A 27,312-nucleotide genomic window follows, 5' to 3' on the forward strand; every position below is an offset into this window, starting at 1 on the left:
AAAACCGGACCGGATCGGCCGGTTCGACCGGTTCAACCGCGAACCGGTCCGGCGGGCGGTTCGGTTTGATTATAAAACCGGCTGGATTTAAAACCGTTAAAAAACCGGCCCAAAACCCGGTTGAACCGGGGAACCGCCGAACCGGGCGGTTTTTGAAGAACCGGCCGATTCTAAATTTCGCAAATCTCGGCCCTCCATCCACGATCGAACGCGCGTAGGGAATTTTTAAGGTATTTTATCGGTAGTCTGCCCTAAGCTTGCGGCTTTTCCTTCCCTATTCGCTCGACGACTCCAAGCAAGATGAGATCGACTCCTCCATCCACAAGCATAAGCCGAAGCACTCCTCCGATCATCTCCAACCAGTCCAGTCGTCGGCGCACTCCTCCGACCATCTCCAACCAGCCCAGCCGTCGGCGCACTCCTCCGACATCACAGCCGTCGGTGCACTCCTCCGACCTCCCAGCCGGCGCACGACTTACTGTGAGCTATTTCTTTCCATTGTTGTTTGTTTTGGATCCCTACAACTAGAGAAAGCTAGGGTTCTTGATTTTTATTGGTATTTATTATTATCCAGTGATCTCTGATAATCCGATACTTTATGCCTATTGCTTAATGTTAAATTTATTTGGATATAAGTTTTCTTTCTAAGTTTTATTTGATTTTTTATGTAACTTTTTATGCCGTTATCATTCCCCTTATAATTTACTGCATTATAGAAGGTTTCTTAATTCCTGATGATTGTTAATGATGTTTTTACAAGCAAATATCAACGTTAATCTTTCAAATTAACATGTGTTATTATCTCTTTTACTTGGCTTGCACTTGATTTTGCTCTTGAGAAAGTAAACATCACATTAATTCTCACCTCTTAACTGAAAGCCTCGAGAAAAATAAAATATGTTATTAGAGGAAAATTTATAGTTCATTTTATAAATTTTAATAATATTATTATTTATTACGTCATCCGGTTCGACCATACTTGGAGATTCCTGCAGCCTGAAGACAACCAAAATTGGAGCCTAAATTCAATTTTATTCTTCCTCTCTTTTTTAATTATCATTAATTCTCTCTCTTCCCAACATATATCAAATGTTGTCTAAATCGAGCGCGAATGAGTTTAATCAACCCACCTCGACAATACGGATGCAACGATACAATCCGTTTCGCAAGAAAAGACCCCGATCAAGAAATTTTACTTGAAAAAAAATATGTGCATGAAAACTTCAAATGTCTGAATTCAAGTAAAATTCTTGATAAATCGATGTCAACCTAATCACATATATTTTCCAAACATAGTGATGAACAAAATGTGACCAAAAGAATTAAATTTTGAGGTCAACAATGAATCAAGATGAAAGTGTGTGGCTTAACCTGTCGTCACATACTATCACACAAAATGCATGATTGTGACTAACCTACAAGATATGCAAGAAATTCAACCAAGTGACTGATGACAAAAAGGAGGTCAATACATATCAAATTCCCTAAAAAAAATATATTAGAATCCAGGTTATCATGATAGTTATGACAATTAAAGAAAAACATACATAATATTATTATATAAACATTAGTTCATTAAAATAAAAAAAATGCTACCATATACTTTTATATCACAATTAGACATGTGAACCTATAATACTTGTAGAAATCAAAATTAGCTTGGCTGAATTTGAATTTAAACAAGGTTTAATATCAGAAATAAGAAGAATTTGGTGGAAACACAAGTGAGAAATGATTATATTAATAATAGATGGAAGAAAAACAACAAGATACATTTGATCCTCAGTTGGAGAGGAGGATTCGGATCTCCCAAAACTCTAGACGCCGCTAGAGCCCAAAAACAACAAAGAACAACTAAATTCAGCAAAATATTCGATATCTTAACCCTAGAAAAACAATCAACTTAAAGGAAACAATGATAAAGAAAATTCGTAGACAACCCTTCTTTCAAAATTCCTTCCAAAACACAACAATTAATGGCTCTTATTGGACCCCTCCCAGAGGAGACGGCAACTGCAGCTTCTTAGAGGGCGAAAATTTGTTCCACCTCTGGTAGACCCGAACCGGTCCAGTAATCAATCTATTAATATGCCCCTCCCAAAGGCCCACCTAGTCTGCAAGGTAGAAAGACAACACCCTCCCAAATTTTCTCGTCAACACAAATGGTGAGAACCTGATGAATTCGGTCTTTAGACTTGTGCCCCGGTGTATACCTCTCCTCACATCTAAAACATAACCCCTTCACCCTCTTCTCCTGTAGCTTTGTTTGTGTGAGTTTCTTGAAGTTTTCTCCATGTCTTCTTTCTACATCCTTCTCCTTTGCAGTCTCCCTAAGAGTACCCAGTGTCGGCTTCTTGGATGCCAAAAAGGTGATGGTCATCCTGTACAAATCTCTTGAGGTGTTGTCTCCAGTCCCTCTCTCCAGGTGCCTCTGATCCTCCACTAACTGAGCTAGGTCCATAATCTCTCAAATCACGAGGTCTCATCACTCTAACTATTGCTCAAAGCTCTGGTTTCAGACCTTTCATAAAATTTCCCTCCAATAGAGTCTCAGGAAGTTGGTCCAGTTGACTGGTCAGGTGCTCAAACTGCTCACATAAATTCCACCACTGTCACCTTCTATGTTAGCGTGAAGAACTACTCATAGAAGTCCCACGCCTGCTAGTTCGGAAACGTTCCAACAAGCAGTCCTTAAACTCCCTCGAGGTTCGTACAGGCGCCTTGTATCCCCCCACTAGTACCATGCTAAAGCTTTCCCTTCCAAGCACATCTTGGTTGCCGTCAGGCTCTCCTCCACCATCAACCTATTAATGGTAAAGCATATTTCCAACTTGTAGATCCACTCATGAGCACCATCTCCCTCAAAGATAGTCATCTCCAGCTTCCTAACCCACTTATCTCCTCCATTCCCCCTATTTCATCCATTATTAATCATTCCTCAAAGGGGTGGTTCCCCCCAAGTCTCCCAATCATCCCTTCTACGCTCACAACCAAACCTTTTGATACAAAAAAAAAAAATACAAACAAATTTTAGGATTGCAAAAACTAAATGTCTTCCTTAAGCATAAACATAATAAACATAAACCATAAAACTTATATATATTTTGAAAATAAGGATACAAGTGGGGCGGGAATCATGGATAGAGAAGAAGAAGAAGACCAAGACAAATTTTAAGAGGAGAAAGGGAAAGGAGACTAGCTCGCAAGCTAAAAAACCTGTAGATTTTTACATTCCAAATATTTTCACACAAAAAACTCATCTAACTCAAGAAAACAGTCCTTATATATAGAGAAAAAAGCATTAAATGCAAGAAATAAAAGCATCATATATTCGGCCAATAGGAACACAGAAAAACAGTAGTAAAACCAAAGGGACAGTAGCCAAGGGGATACCGAAGCAACACACAGCAGCCAAGGACACAGAAAACTGTGGACAGCTGCCGAGGGGGGAATCTGAAGCAACACACAGCAGCCAAGGACATAAAAAACCGTGGGACAACTGCCAAGGGAGGGGGGGGATTCGAAGCAACACACATCAACACAAAAACCTAAGGGGCAGCCGCATAGGGAAGGGGGAAACCTGAAATCTTGCCTATATCAATTCTCCCTTGGTGGATAACCTGATGAGATAGATTCAGGACTTCCAAGATGTTCTGAAGGCGTCACTTCCGTTTCGTGAATTAAAGATTCAAACTTCCTTCAGATCATATTCTTTTCTTGTTCAAACTTGAATTGAAGTTGGTGCTTCTTAGCTTCATATCTTTATGTACACAAATTCATTTTCTTTTGAATTTTATATACCTCATTATGGACTGGATCTGTAGAACTTCCTTGGAACGGGATCATAGTTTAAAATTGCGCAATAAGAGGTGAGCCTCAGCACAATTCTACCCCAAAGAGCCTCATTGCTTAAGCAATTTCGGGTCTGGATGAGGCTTACGCCTCATGGATCCTGAGGCGCGCCTCAGAGGCTTAATTGTGCAATTTTGGGTGATGCTTACGCCTCATGGAGTCGGGTCCCACACACTTAAGTTCTTAAAAAAAAAAGCCATTTCATCCCTTTCTTCTTTCCGCCTCCCGAACTGAACTGAAGAGCTCCGCAAGTCGCAGTTCGCATGCCCTAGCTTCCCTCGGCCGGCCTTCCCGCCAGCGATGCCTCACGCTGGTGAGCAACTTGAGTCTGACTGCCCTCTACGACACCTCTACTATGGGTTTTAGGTTTTTTTTTTTTAATTCAAAGTTTGATTTTTCAAGTTATAAAAAATCTAGGGTTTAAAATTTTTTGAGATTTTTTGTTTGATTTTGCATTTGTGCATTCTGAAACATGGTTAGGGGAAAGGAAAAGTCAAATACGTAAATTCTCATTTACGCAATTCTTCGTACCTGAGGCTTACGCCTCGCCCCGCCTCGAGGCTTACGTCTCGCCTCACGGACGAAAAACGCCTCGAGGTTTATTTACGCAATTTTAAACCTTGGACGGGATCCATCTACTTGTTAGAATTTTGTCTTCAAGAAGAGTTGGCTAATTTTTGTCAACAACATATTCCATTACATCATGATTGTCTTTTTTTTTCTAAAGAAAAAGAAAGGAAGACACGCTAAAACCTAAAGTTCTGATACCAAATTGATGCAAAAAAAACACAAATTTTAGGATTGCAAAAACTAAACGTCTTCCTTAAGCATAAACATGACAAACATAAACCATAAAACCTATATATATTTTGAGAAGAAGGATACAAGTGGGGCGGGAACTATAGATAGAGAAGAAGAGGTAGAAGACCAAGTAAAATTTTAACAAAATGGGAAAGGAGACTAGCTCGCAAGCTAAAAAACCAGCAGGTTTTTACATTCCAAACATTTTCACACAAAAAACTCCTCTAACTCAGGAAAACAATCCCTATATATAGAGAAAAAGCATTAAATGCAGGAAATAAAAGCACCATATATTCAGCCAATAGGAACACAAAAAAACATCAGCAAACACAAGGGACAACAGCCAAGGACACAGAAAACCGTGGACAGCTGCCAAGGGGGGAATCTGAAGCAACACACAGCAGCCAAGGACACAGAAAACCGTGGGACAACTGTAAGGGGGGAATTCGAAGCAGCACACAACAACATAAAAACTGAAGAGGCAACCACAGGGAGGGGGAAACCTGAAATCTTGCCTACATCGCCTTTCATTAATTTCTCACATTATCCTCTCAAATTCAACACCCCTTGAATCATAATTAGTTGTTCCCCTTTCAAATTCTACCCCTCTCCTCTCAAATTCAGCACCGCTCATTCATGCTCGACCTCCTCACACCTCTCCCCATACCCTCTACCCGACTCCTTATAAATAGGCTATTGGGAAGGCAATTTTTCTTCTCCCTCCTGGATCTCGACCTCCTGATATTCCCTTCGCCTTATTGGATTAGAGTTTTCACCAATTCCTTGGTTGTCGGAGGCTTCCCTTGCCTCTGACAAAGCCGTTTTGGGTTGGCCCTCAAGCAATTTCTTCAACATCTCCTCTAGGATGAAAAAATTCCCATCCACCTTGTGTATGGCTGAAATTTGACTTTTGACATCTGAAAGTTGAGTGTGGAGATCCAGAATTTTAGATTTCACTTGTCTGATCTCCCTTTCCAACACTTCTACCTTTCTTCCTGCCATAGGTACCCGGATTTAGGCTCAAATAGCAAAAAAAAAAATAACTTTGATGCGAATATGGCCTCTAAACCAAAAACAACAACAAGATCGAAGAGGAAACATAGCACAAATCAATGAGGACAGTAGAAATCAGTGAGGAAGATTTCTATCTCAGCCCAAGAAATTGCTCGGATACCAATTTGATAGGAAATCCTTATAGAAAACAAAACTAATTTGGCTGAATTTGATTTTCAACAAGGTTCAAAACTAGAAATAAGAAGAATTTGGTGGAAACACTAGCGAGAAACGATTATATTGATAATAGATGAAAGAAAAATAACATGATACAATTGATCCTCAATTGAAGAGGAAGATTTGGCTCTCCCAAATCTCTAGATGCCGCTAAAGCCAAAAAAATGAAGAACAACTAAATTTAGCAAAATATTCTATAACCTAACCCTAGGAAAACAATCAGCTTAAAGCAAACGATGATAAGGAAATCCCTAAACAGCCCCTCTCAAAATTCCCTCTTAAACACAATTAATAGCATATTATTGGACCCCACCCAAAGCGGCGGCAACTGCGGCTTCTTAGGGGGCGGAACTTTGTTCCACCTTTGGTAGACCCGGACCAGTCTAGTGATTGGTCTAGTGGCCGGTCTATCAAAATTTTGAAGTGTAAATTTAATGTTCAAGTTTGATAAATAAAAATGAATATTTTCTTTCATAAAAAAACAAATATAGATCACAAAAACCTCTGCTAGCAGGAAATTCATAGCAAATACTACAACAACAAGCCTTTATCACACTACGTGGGGTCAGCTACATGAATCTTTTTTCTCCCTTGTGTAACGTGAAGAGTCAAATTCTCATTTAAATCTAAAAAAGAAAAGTCATTTCTAATCTTTTCTAACCAAAACTTTTTAGGTCTACCTCTACCTTTCTTAACATAAGCCAAATCTAACATAGCTACTTTCCTAACCGGGTTATCTGAAGGTCATCGTTTTATGTGACCAAACCATCTAAGACGACTCTCTCTAATCTTATCTTCCACTAGAGCTACTCCAACCTTTTCATGTATATGCTCATTTCATATCTTATCTCTAAGACTAAAGCCACTCATCCACCTGAGCATCCTCATCTCTGCAACACTTAACTTAATATTATGCTTCTCTTTTAATGGCCAACATTCTGCACCATAAAGCATTGCCGGTCTCACCACCATCTTATAGAATTTTCCCTTTTAAGTTTGAGGGAGACTTTTCTATCATACAAGAAGCCCGATGCATTCCTCCACTTCAACCATCCAACTTGAATTCCACTAATAATATCTCCATCTATTTCACAACAAATCCTAGCAAGGGTATTTTTATTTAAACATCAAAAATAGCATACAAGGATATGTCCAGCAAATAAAGGATTTACAAATAAAAAAAGTGTCAAAAAGAACAAAAAAATCATGAAATTATGGAAATGTATGAAAGAAAAGGTGCTTCAATGAACAAGTTCACTGAAAACAATTACAATAATTTAATCGTATAGCACAATAGTAAATCTATTTTGGAGAACGTGCAATTTGGTCCCTTGGTGTTTAATTTATTTAGAAGCGGCGTGTATTATCAAAATGGTGTATTGCGTTCTTTTTTAAGTGAGATGTTAATCGTGATAAGTAAAAAATAACCTATAAAGAATGCTTCAAATTCCTAAAACGTTTATGTATTCTTAGTTTCTTAACAATATTAAAAAAGCAGTCTGCTCATAATAGGGGTAGCAAAGGTAATCTTTAAGATTGCCATTAGGGGCGTTCTAATCCAATCCTCTAATGATGGGTTTGGTTATTGCAAATTATAACCAGATGGAATCCTATCATAAAAAGTCCTATTGAATTTTAAGGTAAATACACTTTGGGCTCTTTTCTCGATGATGAGCATAAACCAAAAATATATAACCAAAGAAAACTTCATCCAAACCTAGCCCCCCTAAAAAAAATGTTAAATCCAAAAAATGTTATATAAGACCAAAAATTCAAGCAGTAATAAATTGATTCGTACTCAGAGTGCCCATCCATCCACTATTTGTTATCAGCTTATCAAGGGTGACAAATTTAAATTTGATCAAACCTAATAAAGAGCCAATATCATATCTAATATATCCATATTACTAACTAAAAAAACACTCACCAATAAGGAAGTTATAAGTTAACTCATGACACATGGTAATGCCTAAAATGTGTTCAAGAATCACAATGACAGAAAGAAAGGCCAAATCCAGATGTTCCCCATTGGCTAGGTTTAAGAGTTATGAGCCATAGCACAACATGATAGAGTATGAAGTCATCTGTTAGCTAACATCAACCTTAAAATTAGCCCCTTTGGTAAGCTCTTCCCACCCAAGTGTACAAGATCCCCCTTGGACAACACAATCCATGGTTAATAATAAATATATTTCAAATCCAAATATACCAATGTCCGTGATAATCTAGTATGATAGAACCAAGGGGTCATGTCAAGCTTGTTCTTATTTCCCCACACCATATGCTCCCAGTAGAACATATATTTCTTCTCCTGATCAAAATCATTGCTACTAAAGCAAAAGAATCATAAAGCCTAGAGATCAACCTTAATCAAAAGTTCTCTCATGTTCGAGAGAGAGTAAATCAAAGCTTATAAGAAACTACGAACCAAAATAACGAAGCCATCATAAAAGGGTTGAATATTTGGGCACTGTTTTATTTGTAATCAAATGTCTTTAGAAAAATCAACCCAAATACCTTATTAACATCAATAAAATTGGGTGTGGATTTTCAAGCCCACAATCATCCATATTTTATACAGCCACTTAATCTTATGAGAATGTCCATATTTACCAAATCATAAGTGCACCACTTGCATCTAACTCTCCAAGAATCATGTCTCCTACATGTTTAATCGCTTAAACACTAACATCTGTCAACCTGATATCTTTGCCAATAATAGCGCTTTGTTTGCACTTAGCCTATCATAAGCATCACCACTTTTAACACCCCACTCTGATTGCCTTAGCTCTTGTCCTCTATCACAGATCCTACTGTTTGCTTCCCAAAATACCCTCAACAACAACACAGCCAACTACCAATCCTTTTGGTCCATCCCAAACTATTTTTCAGTTAACTTTCACCACCCTTCTATGGAAATATGAGCTCTAATAGTAGCAGTTTACTTTTTAGAATCAATTATACTTGAACATTATCAGGCATTGTCACACTATTTTAGAATCACAAATTTCATCGACAAAGTTGAATGCTAAAAAAAGGAAAAAAAAAAAAAAAGACTCCTCCAGCCTTCTTGATATGTATGAGAATTCAAGATAAGTTTTTTCTTGAGGTAGATTTGGTTTGTTCCAACCAAATTCCCCAAAATAAAAGATCACTGCTTATTTAAATATGAGGTTCTTATGGGTACAAATCCACATAATTAATTACCCATCCAATTAGGAAATTTTTGTCACTTCAAGTCTACTAACGAACTCAATCTACCAATCCCTAAGAACTGGTTTGGCAATGGATGTTTGTGTCGTGACATCAAGGAAGCATGATTAGCGATCATGGGTCATCTCTTTTAGGCATCTCAAGCAAATTTGTGAAAAAAAAAATGTATCAAAGAAATACTTTCAAAATTAACTTCATTCCCCAACCATGTACCATCTATGTTGAGTGGTTAGAAGTCATGCAACGTGATTGCTTGTGATTCAAAAGTATTGGGTATGACCAATAATCGTTCAAAAGCACAACACAATAATTAGTTGTCCACAATTTTTAGCTTAGCTCAAGAAGTGTGTATAAGCATATGGAGATTTAGTTGGTTTAGTGAGCAAGATTACTCTAGCTTGAAGTTTTGACAATGTGGTGCATGACCACTTGAGGTGGAACCCTAATTTAATTGAAGAGGGCTTATCACACCAAAGCAAGTAGGTTGAATGCTTCAGAGGCATGAAACATGACCAATCCTTGTTCAAAGCTACATGATAAAATAAACGGCGACGCAAAGGCAAGAAATGATCTATTCAATTTTATGAGAGTGAAACCTAATTTACCTACAGAGATGATGCTTTAGGCATACAAGAATTAATTTTATGTTTCGTTTACGTTTAAATTGTGTATGATATCCTTATATCATTGTTGTTATTAACTTGGTCGAGGGTTAGATCATAGATCCTGGGAAAGACTGAGTGGGCGTAGATTTGGTCTAATATCCATGAGAAAGCCCAAAATTTAAGCTAGATTTCACAGCTTATTAACTTTTTATAATTTAGATTAAACACTAGAGGACTTGGATTCAAAGGAAAGGCCTATATGTGGGATTTACAACCTCAAGCATGAGGCTAGCCAAAGGATTGGCCTTACTACTTCGATGCAATGCATGCTTACGGAGGTAATTGCTCAACAAGATCCTTGGCTCAAATGGGAATCAATACAATCAAATCCAATTCTTTGGCCTATAAGTGTGATGAATTGTGTCGGTCCAATTTCCCTTTCCTTTGAGAAAGATCTGCACAATATAGGACCAAATAAGGAAATTTCTTCCATTCAATTTGAATAATTTTGACTCTCGCCTACTAAAATTTAACTAGAATCATTTGATTGGTTAACTTCTGATATAGAAGACATTTTCTCAAAGAGAAAAATTAAAATTCTCTCGCTTGGAAGTTCATGGTTACTTGTCGTGGAGTAGCAAGTTTACAGTGGAGCAACAGGTGCTTACGGTGGAGCACCAACTGCTTATGGGAGCAAGGAGTCAAAAAATAGTGAGATGGAAGACAAGAAGGGTGATAAGAATTTGTGGGGTTACGGGATTACTGATAAAAATTATGCTCAATATTCCTTGTTCTCTAGATCTTCATACCTTGAAGAGAGAAAAAATAATTTGATTTTTGTATGTTTCATTGGGGGTCCATATATTTATACAACAATTTTCCAGGTCACTTTTATAACTTTTATATATATGTGAAAACTTTTAATTATATTGGAATTCAGGAAGACATTTTACAGCTTGCGAGCATTTATTTTTCTAAAAATTTGTTAAAGATCTTTGACCCTTGAAGAGGCTCACAAATAGCTAGCCTCTAACATCGCCAAAAATTGGTCTATATGGTTTAGCATGGAATCAAACAAGTTTGGTTCTTGGGTAATTCTAGGTCAATAGGATTTTCGTATAGGCTGCAATAATTTGAAAATGTGGACAAGATCTTCCTATGATCTCTTTGTTATTTGAATATGGTTGATTGATACTTCATATGGTTCCTCTGTTCTTTGAAAATATATGCTTGCGTTATTCAAGTACCACCACATGTATGTTTCCTGTGCTTTGGTTGTTTTGTACTTTTGTGTGCTGTCATATGCTACTTGAGGGGTTGTCCAAGTGCCGCGACTTAAATTTTTTTTCGCTGGATTTCTCCGCAATATTACCTACAGATTGAATTGATTGCCTTGATTTGCATCATAGCTGTTATGGGTTTGGGGAGGTCATTTGTGCCTATTCGGGAAATATATCTTATATGGTTAATTTGATTCTTGTAGCTTTGGATTTTGGATAAGATTAAAGTTTAAACTCCAATGGTTATCAAGAATTAATAATATTACCCTAAATAATTTTACTAACCTAAGGATGAGGAGTTTAGATAAATGATCTAAGACATGTAATTGCATAACTTTAATTGAATATTTGACATGTAATTGCATAACTTTAATTGAATAAAATATCTTCAAATTTTCAATCTTGTATGAGATTTTTTTTAGTGAAGTACATGTGTGATTATCTAATTCTAAAGAATGTTATTGCCTTCTAATGGTGTGAGACCTAGATTTCTTCAATAAATTTTATCTTTAATCTAATTTCTTCTACTTAATTGGTTATTAGCTAGCAAGTGCCCGTGATTTTTGTTCAAATTTGGCACAATTGAGAATTCTATCAAGGTGAATGAATTTTTTGATTTCAGGTGGCTTAAAATTTTCATTAGTTTCTTTGATCATTGCATTATTGTTTAAATTTTAATTCCAATATTTGTCAATTTTGCATCTAAAACATAATTTTTGCGTATTTAACGGTTTGTGACCTGTGAATCTTAAGCTCCCTTGCATAATCATAATTACCTCATTTAATTACATTAGAAAACGCTAGCCTACACAGTCTTGCATTAAATTAAATCTACACACATTTGATTAAAAACAATCTTATCAAAACTTACGGGTTGGCTATGCTTTAATTTTTCAATAATGTGTCATATAGTGATGCCAAATAAAAAACTAAACCTTCTACTTTTAGTTTAGCTTGAATTGAACTGATTTGCATCCATACAATTAAAAACATGATGACAATTACCTTTGCCGTATTTTTTCAAGTTCTCTGGGATCAGAGACTAAGACTTGAATGCCCAATTGCATTTTTGTCTTCTGCAGGTTGAAATCAAGGCAAGCAATTCTAGCTGGAGCAACTCTACTTGGCATTCCTTGTGCAGCACGGCCCGTATTCAAAGCATATCCATTCAGTAAGTAGCTGTCTCTGGCACTTTTCCCATGAGCTTTCAAAATGTTTATGCCCTGCTCAAACCAAAAGGTATTGTTAAATAAAATACACAATAAATAGGCATTACAAACGCCTTTAATGAAATAAACCTAAAACATTTCCATACAAAAAAAGTATATAACAAAATTAAAGTAGTCCTGCTAAAATATAAATGAACATTATTGGTAAAAAGTAAGGATGTGAATTCAGTTAGGCTCACAACTCTTCTGATAGTGGAAAACGGGAGTTAAAATTGGAAGGAATATAAATCATAACTATGACCAAACCCATTGACTTGCTAACATATATATGTGATGCAGGATTAAGTATGAAATGCTTTAGTTCACTTAGATTTTGCACAACTCTTGATTAGAATAATTATAGAACAAAACTCACAGCAGTTTAAAATGACAAATCAAAACAAATAAAGGGTCACACCCGCTTAGGCTAAATCACGTGGCAAGAGATTTGAAACTTCCAAAATAAAATAGAAAACAATACAATGGCAAGTAGTAGTTTCAAGGAAATCCCTAATCTAACAACAAGGACTAGTAAACATAAAGGTGCACTCAAACCCTACGTTTACTAAGCTTTAGCATAAGCAGTAGAGAGTTGTCCGTCGTGACTGTCATCAATTCCAAGAGAATTTAGAGTTAGGAAATATAATGAAGGGGGAAAGAGAAACCTTCGTCAAGGAGTGGTGGAGATCCTCCACTCGACGCCTTCGAAGTGTTCGTCGATCGCTTCCACTAAGGTGTCCAGAATGCGTTCGACGTAGTCCTTAATGGTGTGATCAATCCTTGGATTAACGTTGAAGAAAATGGATTGTAGGATGTCGGTGAAGCTCTCCTCGTCCCACGTTAATCCATATTCAGTCTCCGGATCCGCCATTCATGGGTGGTGGAAGACAAGATCTCCTTAGTATTTGATACGCCTCTTGAGTGGTAGCAAAGAGAAAGGATATTCTCTTACAAGTGGAGGGAAAATAATTCCTAAGTCCCCTTTTCAAAAATCTGGAAATAGTTTCAGATTTTGGAGCCGAAATCTGAGAGAATTTTCATATTTCTATGCTTAGGAGGTAGGGGAGTTGGAAGGAGAAACTAAGGCATCAATTTACTTGGGGTATTAAAGAGGGAGAGATGAGATTTGAGAGAGAGAGGCGGTTAGGGAGAAGGAGGCCGGCGGCAATAAGGGGGAAAGGGATGGGGATTTATTTCCTAATTCCAATATTTGGTTTAGGAAATAATTTAATAATTTGAGGCTCTTAGGAAAATTCGGCCAGCACAGATCAAGAGGATTTGAAATTGTTTCCTAAAGCAAAGGTGTTGATTTAGGAGGAAGGGGAAGGGGATTCAGGTGTGGTGGAATCCGGCAGCTAAGTGAGTGTGGAAAGGAGAAGGAAGAAACAAAAGGAAGGAAAGAAAACGAGATAAACAAAAGAAACCACGAACCCAACTTATCTAGGTTGGTGGGCGTTGCGCAAACCTCCCTCTCCTAGGGATCTCTCTCCATTAGAACTCTCAAGCTCTCTCAAACTCATCCAAGCAGAAATATTCATAAGCAATCATTCATTACCCTCAAACATCAGACAAGAGGCTATAAATAGCCAAGTACAATGGACTCAAGAAAATAAAAGACCAACTTGCCCTTTGGGCTCATACACGACAATTCTCACTGAAGGGGTACAAACGAAAAAAACATAATGACACTAAGAAAATAGAAAATACATGAATAATAAAATAACATAAATGACTCATAAATACAAAGACTCGATCGTGGCCATAGATCGGTGACCACGCCTCTGATAAACCTTCCACGAGCTGATGTCCCCATCATTCTCCCGGGGTAGGAGAAAACTCGACTCCGTCGAGTAAGTATCTCTAGCGCTCTCGTAGATCTCTAGTGCATCCTGGTCAATCTGCTGCAATTCCTCGCGATCTAGCCACGTATCCTCTAACTAGGGCTTTCCTTTCCACCTGATCAAATACCTCCTTCGTCCTCCTCTTGGGGATATGATCTCATCACTTAGGATTGCCTCCACCTACTCTGCCATGGGAAAATTCGGAATATCTGGTAGTGGAGGTAGGTTTGGGATCTCATAAGGTGGGTTCACACAAGGGTGTTTTATTAGTGGATTTGGTGGGTTAAAATCAGGACCTTCATACGCCACTAAGTCTTCTATGTTAAAAGAGGGATTTATATTGAACTCTGCAGGCAGATCTACTACATAGGCATTATCGATAATTTTCTTAAGTATTTTGAAAGGTCCAACACTCTATACATGCAATTTCTTAACTGTTCCCGGTGGGAACCGTTCCGGACGAATCCGCAACATCACAGAGTCACCAACCTCAAAAGTTTTAAAGCGTCGTTTCAAGTCTGCATGTAGTTTATATTCACTATTATTCCTTTCAATTTGTTGTGCAATTTCCTTATGAAGCTCATGCAAATGAGATACAAATGATGATGCAGACTCAGAAATTCTATACCTAGAACACATGGTATCAAATCTAACGACTGTTTAGGTTTGAACTCGTATACAATTTCAAAAGGACTTAGACCTGTGGTTCGATTAATGGAATTATTGTAAGCAAACTCAGCAGTATGTAGAATGGAATCTCAATCTCTAATGTGCTCACCAATCAGGGACCGTAGAAAATTACCCAGACTCTTATTAACTACCTCGGTCTAACTATCTGTCTGTGGGTGAAAGACAGTGAAAAATTGAAGTTTGGTGCGTGCCCATTTTCATCCATAGTGTTTTCCAAAAATAGCTAGTGAACTTCACATCTCTATCTGAAACAATGGTTTTGGGTAAACCATATAAACGGACGACCTCATTGAAGTATAACTTCACAATGTGAGAGGCATCGGATGTTTTGGAACATGGAATGAAATGTGTCATTTTAAAAAACCGGTCAACTACCACACAAATGGCATCGTGCCTACGGAGTGTCTTGGGCAGGCCTAAGATAAAGTCCATACTAACATCCTGCCAAGGACAACTGGGGACAGGTAGGGGAGTGTAAAGAGTCGTGTTCTGCTTACGTTGCTTGGCCAGTTGATAGGTGTGACACCGACTGACCAGCCGACCAACATCTCTCTTCAGGCCAGGCCAAAAGAAACGATACTCCACGGATTCGATAGTCTTGTCCCGTCCGAAGTGCCCAGTGAGGCCTCCGGCGTGGAGTTCCCAGACCAGAAATTCCCTAAGGGAGGTGCTCGGGATACAAAGACTCTGGGCTTTGAAGAGATATCCATCCTCCAATAGGAAATTGTCCACAAGGCGCGTGCTGCCTGTGGACAAGAGAGTGTAGGTCTCCTTGAAGTCGGGCATTCCAAATAATCCCTCTTTATTTGGTCAAATCCCACGACTTCGGCTCTCATTTTAGTGGTGGTTATCATACGACGACTGAGAGCATCGGCAGCCTTATTTTCAACTCCTTCCTTATGTCTAAGGTTGTACGAATACTCCTGGAGGAACTCAACCCATCGACCATTGCATGCATTTAATTTCTTTTGGGAGTTGATATAACGCAGAGCTTCATGATCCGAAAAAATGACGAACTCTTGCGGGAGCAAGTAATGTCGCCAATAACGAAGTGATTGGATCACGGCGTAAAACTCTTTGTCATAAGTAGAATAACGCTGCCGGATATCATTAAGTTTCTCACTGAAGTAAGCAACTGGGTGACCTTCATAGGAGAGGACTCCTCCAATTCCGACCCCTGAAGTATCGCAAGTTACTTCGAAGGCTTTGGAGAAATCAGGAAGCCGAATCACTGGGCCTTCCACCATTTTATGCTTGATATCATCAAAAGCTCTGGTAGCGGCCGGGGTCCAGTGGAAATCACCCTTCTTCAGGCAATCAGTGATAGGAGAAACGATAGTGCTGAAATTCCGAATGAATCTCCTATAGAAAATGGCTAATTCGTGGAAGCTGCGGACTTCCCGGATGTTCTGAGGGATGGCCATTCAACAATGGCCCTCACCTTCTCGGGGTCTGCGAAAACCCCTTGGGCTGAAACGATGAAGCCCAGGAAAATGATGCGATCTACTGGGAAGGTGCATTTATTCGGGTTGGCATATAGTTGCTCATTCCTTAAGACCTCACAAACTTGCCTCAAGTGGTCTAAGTGCTGATTGATGGAATGACTGTAGATAAGAATGTCGTCAAAGTAGACGATGACAAACTTTCCCATAAAAGGACGCAGCACTTGAGTCATGATTCGCATAAAGGTGCTAGGGGCTTTACTAAGCCCAAAAGGCATGACTAACCACTCGTAGAGACCATCCTTGGTCTTAAAGGCAGTTTTCCACTCATCTCCGGGTCGGATCCGGATCTTGTGGTACCCACTTTTGAGATCAATTTAGAGAATAGTGTGGCACCCGTCATCATATCAAGCATATCATCAATCATCGGACTAGGGAATCGATATTTGACGGTGATCTTGTTAATAGCGCAGCTATCAACACATTCTCCACGATCTGTCCTTCTTCGGGGTGAGAAGAGCCGGCACCGCACACGGACTCAGACTCTCCTTAATGAAACCTCAATGCAGTAACTCGTCAACCTGCTTCTTAAGTTCGGCATGTTCCTTGGGGTTCATGCGATAGTGAGGTAGGTTCGGGAGGGAGGCTCCAGGGACGAAGTCTATGGCATGTTTGATGTCTCTAAGAGGTGGTAACTGATCTGGAAGATCATCGGGAAAGACATCAGTATACTGCCCTAAGATAGGCTGCACTTCCTGAGGAATGGGCTCGTCAGATTCGGTGGGAATCTCACGGCCTACTAAGGCGAAAAGAGGGGCACCTTGAGCAATCTCAACGGTTAGGACCTTAGCGGTGACAAGGTTTACTCCTTTCTTAGATTTGACTGGGTTGGATTTTGTGTCATCCGTAACCCGAGACTGCGATGACAAAAGCTTAATCTTTTTGCCTGCATGTTCGAATATGCAGGTATTCGAACGCCCAAAAATGTGGACATCGTTATCGTAGATCCAAGGACGACCTAACAAGATTTGTCCACATTCATCATCAACACATCACACCAGACATTCTCCTTATAAGTGGCAAAGGAGATGGGCACGTGGCTTCGTTCCTTCACCTCCAAGGCAGTGGAGTTGACCCATGCTACCTTATTCGGGTTGGGAGGAGGAACGGCAGACAGACCTAACTGGGATACCATGCTGGAGGAAACAACATTTATGCAGCTACCACTATCCACGATGACCTTGCAGTTTTTATCATTGATCTTGGTGTAGGTGTGAAAAATCAAGGTCCTACACCAATCATTCGTGGGTGTCGAGTGGGATAACGCGTATCTCACCACGCAGATGGGAGAGGTATCCAATTTCTGAAGGCAATGGAGGACTTCAGTATCATCATCCTCCTCGAAGTATTCATCTTCTTCCTCAACTTGGTGGATCTGATCAACCTCGGGCTCGAGATCGTCCTCAGTAATATCCTCGATGATCGAGACTTTATAAGGGCTGGAGCACTGAGAAGCGATATGCCCATACCCCTGGCATCGAAAGCATTTGGTCCCGGGACTGTATAGAGGGGTATCCGGGGTGGGAGGTTTGCCTCTAAAGTCAGATCTAGGTGTAGTAGGACTCGTGGGTGGTCGGGTCGTGTTCCCAGAAGTGGGTCGGGTAGCAGAAGAGTGTGGGGTGGAACTACTGGCTAATCTGTAGGAGGGTCTAGAGTCATGTGAACCACTCGGGTCTCCTCTAGATCAAGCACTAAGCTATAGGCATTTTCCAGTGTAGTGACGTTCCCGGCAAACAACTCATTATGAAGATCCTCTCGCAACCCGGTACGAAACATAGATAAGATCTGCGCGGGGGTGGTAGAGGTCTCCCCTTTGCAGCGAATCAAGAAGTCATCGAAAGAGATGTACTCCTTCACTGGTTTGTTGTCTTGGGTCAGCCTATTCCACCTGTCCAATAGTCGGGGGAAGTACGATGAAGGCAAGTACTTCTTCTTGAGTTCCCGCTTCATGGACGGCCAATCTACAATTGGGTAATCATTCCTAGCTTCTCTAAGGCTCTCTAAGTTGGCCCAAAACTGACTCGCCCTACCAATGAGTTTCATCTCTGCAAAACTAACCTTCCTAGCCTCATATATGTCATACCACTTAAAGAAACTGTCCATACATTTGACCCAGTCCAAGAAGAGCTAAGGATCGAGTGTGCCATCAAAGGTAGGAGCATCAACCTTAATATTTTTCATAAGTGGTGCATCAGGATCATGACGTGGGTCATGTCCGTGGTAGGGTGCTCGATGATTGGCACGGTGTTGCCTCTCATCCAAATCTGAATCATGGCGTGGGACATGTTCGTGGTACGGAGCTCGATGATTGGCACGATGTTGCCTCTCATCGGTGTAGGGTTCATCCCCATACATAGAAGGTGGTCTAGATGGGGTGTAGGGAGTTGGGTGATCTCTAGCTCGCTCAAGTGTATCAAATCTCTCAGTGGTGTTCCTACGAAGCTCAGCTAGATCCGCTTGGTTTTTCTTAAGTTGCTAGTTAATGTTGTTCATTTGGCCTACCAACAAGTCTAAAGTCTTTCCTAGTTATTCCGGGTCCATTGGAAGTTACTACGGGACTCCAAACAAGACTAGGATGTAAAGGGCAGCAATTAAGATGAATAAAACACAAAGATATGATGCAGAATGATAGGAAAAGCAGACAGGGCAGCAACCTAACAGTCTTCTAAATGACAGCAATGCAAATAGGATATGCAGAAAAGAAAACTACCATGAATCCTAAGACATGCAAGAGCATACCATGCTCTGATACCAGATGATACAAGACTAAGCATGAAATGCTTTAATTCACTTAGATTTTGCACAACTCTTGATTAGAATAATTATAAAACAAAACTCACAGCAGTTTAAAATGACAAATCAAAACAAATAAAGGGTCACACCCGCTTAGGCTAAATCACGTGGCAAGAGATTTGAAACTTCCAAAATAAAATAGAAAACAATACAATGGCAAGTAGTAGTTTCAAGGAAATCCCTAATCTAACAACAATGACTAGTAAACATAAAGGTGCACTCAAACCCTACGTTTACTAAGCTTTAGCATGAGCGGTAGAGAATTGTCCGTCGTGATTGTCATCAATTCCAAGAGAATTTAGAGTTAGGAAATATAATGAAAGAGGAAAGAGAAACCTTCGCAAATGAATGGTGGAGATCCTCCACTCGACGCCTTCGAAGTGTTTGTCGATTGCTTCCACTAAGGTGTCCAGAATGCGTTCGATATAGTCCTCGACGGTGTGATCAATCCTTGGATTAATGTCGAAGAAGGTGGATTGTAGGAAGTCGGTGAAGTCGTCCTCGTCCCACGTTAATCCATATTCAATCTCCGGATCCGTCATTCATGGGTGGTGGAAGACAAGATCTCCTTAGTATTTGATATGCCTCTTGAGTAGTAGCAAAGAGAAAGGATTTTCTCTTACAAGTGAAGGGAGGATAATTCCTAAGTCCCCTTTTCAAAAATCTGGAAATAGTTTCAGATTTTGGAGCCAAAATCTGAGAGAAATTTCAGATTTCTATGCTTAGGAGGTAGGAGAGTTGGAAGGAGAAACTAAGGCATCAATTTACTTGGGGTATTAAAGAGGGATAGATGAGATATGAGAGAGAGAGAGAGAGAGAGGCAATTAGGGAGAAGGAGGTCGGCGGCAGTAAGGGGGATAGGGATGGGGATTTATTTCCTAATTCCAATATTTGGTTTAGGAAATAATTTAATAATTTGAGGCTCTTAGGCAAATTCGGCCAGCATAGATCAAGGGGATTTGAAATAGTTTCCTAAAGCAAAGGTGTTGATTTAAGAAATAATTCCTAATCCAAGCAAGGGGGGGCTGGCGGCATTAAGGAGAGGGGGAGTAATTAGTGAGAGGATTGAGGGCTTCCTAATTGGGTTTAGTAAAGAGGGAAAGTTTAAATTAAACCCAAATTTAAAATTCAAATAGGTTTAATTTAGGAACTTTCCTAAAATAAATTTGATATTTTAGGAAAGATTTAAATTGCAAATTGAACAAATTTTAATTCAAAAATCTGTGCCAAAATATCCAATCCCAATTAGGCAATGGAACTTAATGGGAAAGGGGGAGTGGGAGCCGGCGGCTAGATGGCTGGAGCCGGCGGTATGGAGGCTCGGGTTGGGGGTTTTGGCCGTGGGGTTAGGAGGTAGGGGAACGGGATTCAGGTGTGGTGGAATCCGGCAGGTAAGTGAGGGTGGAAAGGAGAAGGAAGAAACAAAAGGAAGGAAAGAAAACGAGATAAACGAAAGAAACCACGAACCCAACTTATCTAGGTTGGTGAGCGTTGCGCAAACCTCCCTCTCCTAGGGATCTCTCTCCATTAGAACTCTCAAGCTCTCTCAAACTCATCCATGCAGAAATATTCATAAGCAATCATTCATTACGCTCAAACATCATACAAGAGGCTATAAATAGCCAAGTACAATGGACTCAAAAAAATAAAAGACCAACTTTCCCTTTGCGCTCATACACGACAATTCCCACTAAAGGGGTACAAACGGAAAAACATAATGACACTAAGAAAATAGAAAATACATAAATAATAAAATAGCATAAATGACTCAGAAATACAAAGACTAGATCGTGGCCGTAGATCGGCGACCATGCCACTGATAAACCTTCCACGAGCTGATGTCCCCATCAATATGAACTCAAATTTGGGCTTAGCTTGCATGGCATCTAGACTGTCCAAGTAAAGATAGAAGCCAGAAAGTTCAAAGTCAAATTACCCGCTTATGAAACACTTAAAAAGCACCTAAGCCGAACCATTAGAGTTGGTCAACTTAAGCATACAACAAGCAAAGATCCATCAAGCTTTGATCAAAAGCTGCCAAGTGAAAAGGTGTTTGATAGAGAAATCTTCCCTTGCAATAAGATCTACCCTGCGTGACCATGTGTTAGGAGCTCTGTGAAAGGGCCAGTCAACATCATAGGATCCATGAAACTTAAAAGGTATGAAAACAAATTCAGGTTTGTGGGCATATGGAAGTATGACCCCCTAAAAATTTCTACTATTTAATTTTCTATTCAAGGTGTTCACGGTATTGAGCATAGGAAATAAAGAATCTTATGCAACATTAAAAATGTACCAGCCGAAATTTCTCTTAATAAATTTGAATGCGAAACTATAGATCCTATAATCAATCAAGTTTTTTATTAATAAATCTACTAGGTAAACACTTGATGTATGAGAAAATAAATTTAGCCTTGTGAAAGCTAACCTTGATAGGATATTTCACCTCCCCTCTTGCGTTTGTTGTCTTTATTGCTTGAACAGCATCAACAACCTAAATAAAAGTACGGCAAAGCAAACATAAAATAAATAAAACAAAATTAAGTTCAAAAGAGGAATACTCTTAAATACAGCTAAATTCTCCTGAAAAATAGGTTTAATGTATGGTTGCCATATTTAAGTGAGTGGGTGTGTTAGGAGCGAGGCGGGGGAGAAATGGCTTAACAATAAATCAGAACCAACAGATCAATTTTTTTAGGTGTCAAATACAGTCCCAGCCATCCCAATCGTCCCTTACCTCTTGATCCCATGGCCAGCATGGGGATTCAATGGGAGGCTCACCTGGATCATGCCAACCTCCCTTCATATTTGAGTGGATGATTTAGGAATAATTATATTAGTACAATTATGCATTATTATGTAATTATTTGTTTCCTTTATTAAGATATCTTGTATAGATATATAAATATAGATAGTTTTTGGAATAAAAGAATGTCTATTTTCCTCTCCAATTCTCTGAATTTAACTATAAGTAATGCTAAAACCTGTCTAATAGAGAATGCGACCAATGCAAACAAGAAATTTATGAATACTAAAGTTAAAAGATACCAATAAAGAGAGATATTTGGGATATTTTTATACATATCATCTAAATCATGCATATTTACAAAAATAACACCCATTATATACAATCGTCAAATTCTCACTCATACATCAAAATTCACAATAAAAACCAACCAATAATTTTCTCTTTCGTCAAATTCTCAATGGTTTAATCATGGTAAACACATGCATTAGTTTGCTAATTCATTTTTTATGGGTGGCACTTCTGTAAGTTGACACATGTTGATAGCATATGTGTAAATCTCCTGCATTTTTATTGAAATACTAGTAATTTTTTTATTGTAAAATTTTAAAGAAGAAAACTAGATCCTAGAGTTAATAATGACCTGAAATGACAAGGACAACCATCACAAAACCTTTAAAGTTTCATCATTGCCTTCTAAATTCCCTAAAAAAATTTACCAACTTGATCTATATTTTTATATTTTTCTTTTAAAGTAGAGCGTGAGCAGTAGTAGGGGTTAGAAATAATTTTCAACTAGTAATAGAAACGCACAGTTAAAATATCGTTGATTGGGCCATTGTCCCAACTCCAAAAATCAGCATACTAGTATAAGCAAAAACAATAAATATCATGATGCTGAAGAAAGCCTAATAATACCATCGAATTGGAGTCGGAGTATATATTATAAGTGTTTTTGCTTGGCGTTAGAAAAAGAATCATGTTAAATTCATCCCGTGTGCTCAAAGTGGCGAACATGTGCAAGAGTGTTAATATGCAATGCACTTCAAAGTTTAGGAGGATCGAAACTCACTGCTTGCAGAAAAAAAAGTTATCTGCATGGTAGAAAGATAGTTGGTCATTTAGTAAACTGACTAATAGAAGAAAGATGAAAGTGGAAAGGATAAAGGATAGAGATTCCGCATGCAGAATTGGAAGAGAATCATATATACAACTGGAATCAAGAGAGAACACTCAAGAATAATTTCAATCAATCAATCATCAATAGTCAATTATCTTATAAAAGCCATCAATCTTTATTTCTAGAAGTTACAAAGATAAAACCAGAAAGTAGAAACTATGAAATCAAATCTAATACTACCTAAAATTAAATATAATCCTACAAACATTCAAAATCAAACATAATATTATCCAAAAGGATAAATTAAACAAATAAAAATCTAAAAAAATATATGAAGAGACTGCCAAAATTAAATATGAGCCCGGGAAGCTTGAAAATAAGCTTCGTTCAGAACTTTTATAGCCCTATTTGACTATATTAGGTTACCCAATGAAAAACTAGCCTTTTCTAAAACAAAATAGCTTAATTGTATGTAGAAAAGATATGAATACACATCATTAATACCTTAATACACTTCATTAACTCCTAATTAATACATAAATCTCAAATGATTTAGTAAATTGCCACAAAATACCAAAAGATCAAAGTGAAATTCCAGGAATGAGTAAACATAACAAATCGCCATGAAGGATTTTTTAAATCAACCATCAAACAAACTGTACCTAAATTTGCTGTATGTTGGAAATGATCTCAAGCATGCAGAGCTTATTTGAGTGTATGTCGTTAAGAGTGAAGACTAGCTTCAAACACATTACCAAAAAAAAAAAAAAACGTTGTCCGAACCTCAGGTTTGTATCCCAGGAAAACAATCAAGCGTATGAGAGTAGTTTTGAAGGAAATGATAGCTCAAAAGAACCTTCTCAAAAGAATAAGAAGGTTTGGGATTAATCTTTAACTTCCTCTAACAAACTATTTGAGCAAAATGTAGTTTAACATTGACGAGGTAGAGGGTGGATGAAGAAGACATTTTACTATGAGTTATGCTAAACAGAAAAACCCTGGTTAAAGGGAATTTTGGTCTTCTGATCAATCGAAGGGCTAAGCATCAAAATACCTCGTCATTAATATTGCAACTAGGCCATCATCCTCTTGGGGTAATGGACGAAATGATAAAGCCTTTGATCTAAGAGATCCATGTTGATGGATAGAAAATCATATGGTTGGATTTCTTTCAGATTGATGTTGAATATTAATCGACTTGGATGGTCAAATCCATATTGAAACCTTAGATTAGTGTTTATTCCAAAGATCCCCATGAATCTTGAAGTAATTTGATTGTGTCGATTCAAAAGAAGCATTGTCTTGCTCTACCATTATTACATGGAGATTGTGAAAACATGAATCATGATGTTCTTGATCGAATGATCGAGATTGATTCAAATATAACAATTGTTTATAATGTATCAATTGCTCCATATTTTTGAACTTTTTATAAGCCAATTAGTTGGATGATGGCAAAGATTCTCCAATAATACTCCACAATCAACAAACATATCTCCTTCATTGACCACGAAAATACTCCCATCATTACACCTCCAATAACTAGAAATTTGTAAAAACATGTGTTGTACCTCCTTCTATCTCTTTGAGGAACCCCCCCGCCCTCCTCTCTTTAGCCCAACTTATTTTTTTCCTAAGATCCTCGGCATATGCCTTTTTAATTTCATAGTATACAATTCTACATCTATCTAGTTATATCCCTTTCTATTCATATCATTCTCTATCTATCTTTGACTCTCTTTATTTGCGCCTCTTTATATATCTCGTTTTATTTCCCTCCATCACTCTCTTTGTATCTTTTTGCCTTTTTTCCCAAAAAAAATGCAACGGATTGTTACCTCTATCTCTTTTTATACATTTAACATTTTTCAATCTTAAAATTTGGTCCTTCTAATACATTAGAATATATCCATGTGTTTAGAGGTGCCAATAAATGACCTATCCAGACAACCCGACCCAAAAAATCCGAGTTCATGTCTGTTACTGTTATTATTAAATGAGTCAGGTTCAGCTCGGATTAACACACCAATCCAATTTTGACCCAAAAGTTGACCCGTTTAATATTTTTACCTTAAATTATTTTATTCTCTGGTGTGATTGTCTTATTTTTTATTAATTAACCTAAATATATGGTTTACAAGTTATATATGTTTTTTTATCAAAACGGGTTATCAAGTTAGGTTAGGATCATTTGGGTTGCTAGCGGGTTGGGTTCGAGTGAACATTTTTTATCCATTTATTAAACAGGCCGGGTTCATGTTCACCGGATTTGGGTTGGGTCAACTTCGGGTCAGACCCAAACATGACCTCATTTTGACACCTCGAGATATAATGGAACGTGCATAGATATGAGCTTTCAACTTTCAAGCTTGATAAATGTCCGAAGGCATGGATCCCACCAATCGTTTCCTAAAAAAGATCAAAGAATCAAGTTCCATCCAAAAAGAGATCATAAGAATTGGATTCCAACAATCACTTCATAGATTAGTTTGCATCTCTTTTAGCATGCATATTTGTGTATAACTTCATTCAAATAAAATCTTAAATTATTTATTGCTTTATTACTATTATATAAACCGAATAATAGATTTCTAATATGTTCTTAACTTAAAAATACATGTTTGGTAGTTGAGGTCTGCATAATGGACATACCCTATAATACTTAAGTGTTATTCAACTCATATAGAAACACTACAGTAAATACTTATTCTTTATTGTATGAATCACAAATGAATGTATGCCTCCAACTTTCTTTAGATTAATCGAATCTAGAGCCCACATGTAATGTCTCCATTAATGCCCAAAATTCATAGATGATCAAGATCCAAAACCTCCGCAAAGATGAATGGAACAATAAACCTCATTCTTCGAGCTATGTTTCCTAGACACTAATATCAAAAGATATTCTACAATCCAACATCTTCCTAAATATGCTCCTAGTTAATGAATTTGTATATATAATTCACTTTCAACGTAAAACATTTCACCAAATTAAGAACATAGTTATTAGCCATTTTCTTTCATCCTAGAATATGGTTTCCTTGATTATGTTGCTATTGCATACCAATTAAGCAGTCTCATATAGCAAATATAAGAAAAAATAACCTTATCTATGTGCATAATCCAAGCATAGAAAACAAAAAGTTATACAAAAATTAATAGATTAAGCCAACAACATTGGAGCAATCATATCCAACAAGGAAAACAATTGTGGAAATAGATGAATGTGAAACTAACTCATATTTGTTTTCAAAATTGCTAAAGGAAACAATCATTTATATCCGTACAACAGAAATAAATCAAAATGATACCTGGCAGCAATAGAATAAGTAAATTGAGTTGTTTTGGATATTACATAAAAATTTTCATTTGAATTTGATTAAGAAAAAGTAGAATATGGACTTAAATACAAGGATTGTGTTTGTCTAACCAAATTTGCAAAGAAGTCACTATCAGTGCCAATAAGCTTTGAAGACATGCTAGTCTTGGCACAGTTTACAAGCGAGTCCTTTCCAAGTTTTTCAACCTGAATATGCAAATTAAAGTCCATGAAAAGTCAATGTTGAGCAAAAAGAAACATAAATGGTAACAATGTAATCATTATAGAACTCACCTTGACAGCAAGCTTTTCATCAACATACTTGCATGCTTCCCTCATTGCAAGCTAATGAACACAATAGGCAAAAATGATGCCATATAAATCACAAGCCTATATTACTCACATTCAAATGCCAAAGGGCATGCAAAGCAATATCCAAATGAGAAATATTGATCAATCACCATATCCATCTATACAAAGCAGTCTAAATCTTACTCTGTAACCGCTGATTATTGATGTTGGATGAATTTTATTCCTAACAAGGTCATTTGCCCTCTGCAATAAAATAAATACCAGTTTCCACAAATATTAAATAATTAACAAAAAACATTTTGCAAGAAGCATAAGCTTTACGAAAATATAGAAAACAAGGCCACCTTTAGCAACTCTGCAGCTACAATAACAACAGAAGTTGTCCCATCTCCAACTTCACGATCCTGAAGTTCAGCTAATTCTACAAGAACCTAAACTTTTCAAAAGTTGCCAAAAAAAAACTTCTGTAAATTTAAACATTTAACCAAGATAGATCATGCACATATAATGCAAGCAATTATTTAATGACTGATTACCTTGGCAGCCGGATGCTCAACTTCTAGCATTTTGAGTATCGTAGCCCCATCATTAGTAATTGTCACATCACCAATGTCATCAACTAGCATCTATGAGGTTCATCATATCAATAACAAGTTGTATTCCAACATATATAACACTGATTATAGCAAATAATTTTGAGATGTTTTCAACAAGCATATTCAAGAAAGCATATTTAGTGCAACTTCAACCAAAAATACAAAAACAAATAAATAAATAACTTATGACATGTTCCCTGTCAC

At 37.8% G+C, this 27,312-nt stretch overlaps 1 protein-coding gene across 1 annotated transcript in view; it reads right to left on the reverse strand.

Annotated features, from left to right (window-relative positions):
* LOC110092336 (T-complex protein 1 subunit alpha) overlaps positions 1-27,312 on the reverse strand; it is a 39,362-nt gene that overhangs the window by 10,607 nt on the left and 1,443 nt on the right. Inside the window, exons 3-9 of the mRNA XM_028697487.1 lie at positions 27,049-27,138; positions 26,857-26,943; positions 26,696-26,755; positions 26,495-26,545; positions 26,312-26,407; positions 21,444-21,509; positions 11,987-12,204 (exon numbers count right to left, since the gene is read on the reverse strand). Of these exons, the coding sequence (XP_028553320.1) occupies positions 11,987-12,204; positions 21,444-21,509; positions 26,312-26,407; positions 26,495-26,545; positions 26,696-26,755; positions 26,857-26,943; positions 27,049-27,138 (668 nt within the window). The remainder of the gene's footprint in view (positions 1-11,986; positions 12,205-21,443; positions 21,510-26,311; positions 26,408-26,494; positions 26,546-26,695; positions 26,756-26,856; positions 26,944-27,048; positions 27,139-27,312) is intronic.

This window comes from Dendrobium catenatum, unplaced genomic scaffold, assembly GCF_001605985.2.
Source record: "Dendrobium catenatum unplaced genomic scaffold, ASM160598v2 fragScaff_scaffold_943, whole genome shotgun sequence".
Classification (NCBI taxonomy): domain Eukaryota; kingdom Viridiplantae; phylum Streptophyta; class Magnoliopsida; order Asparagales; family Orchidaceae; genus Dendrobium; species Dendrobium catenatum.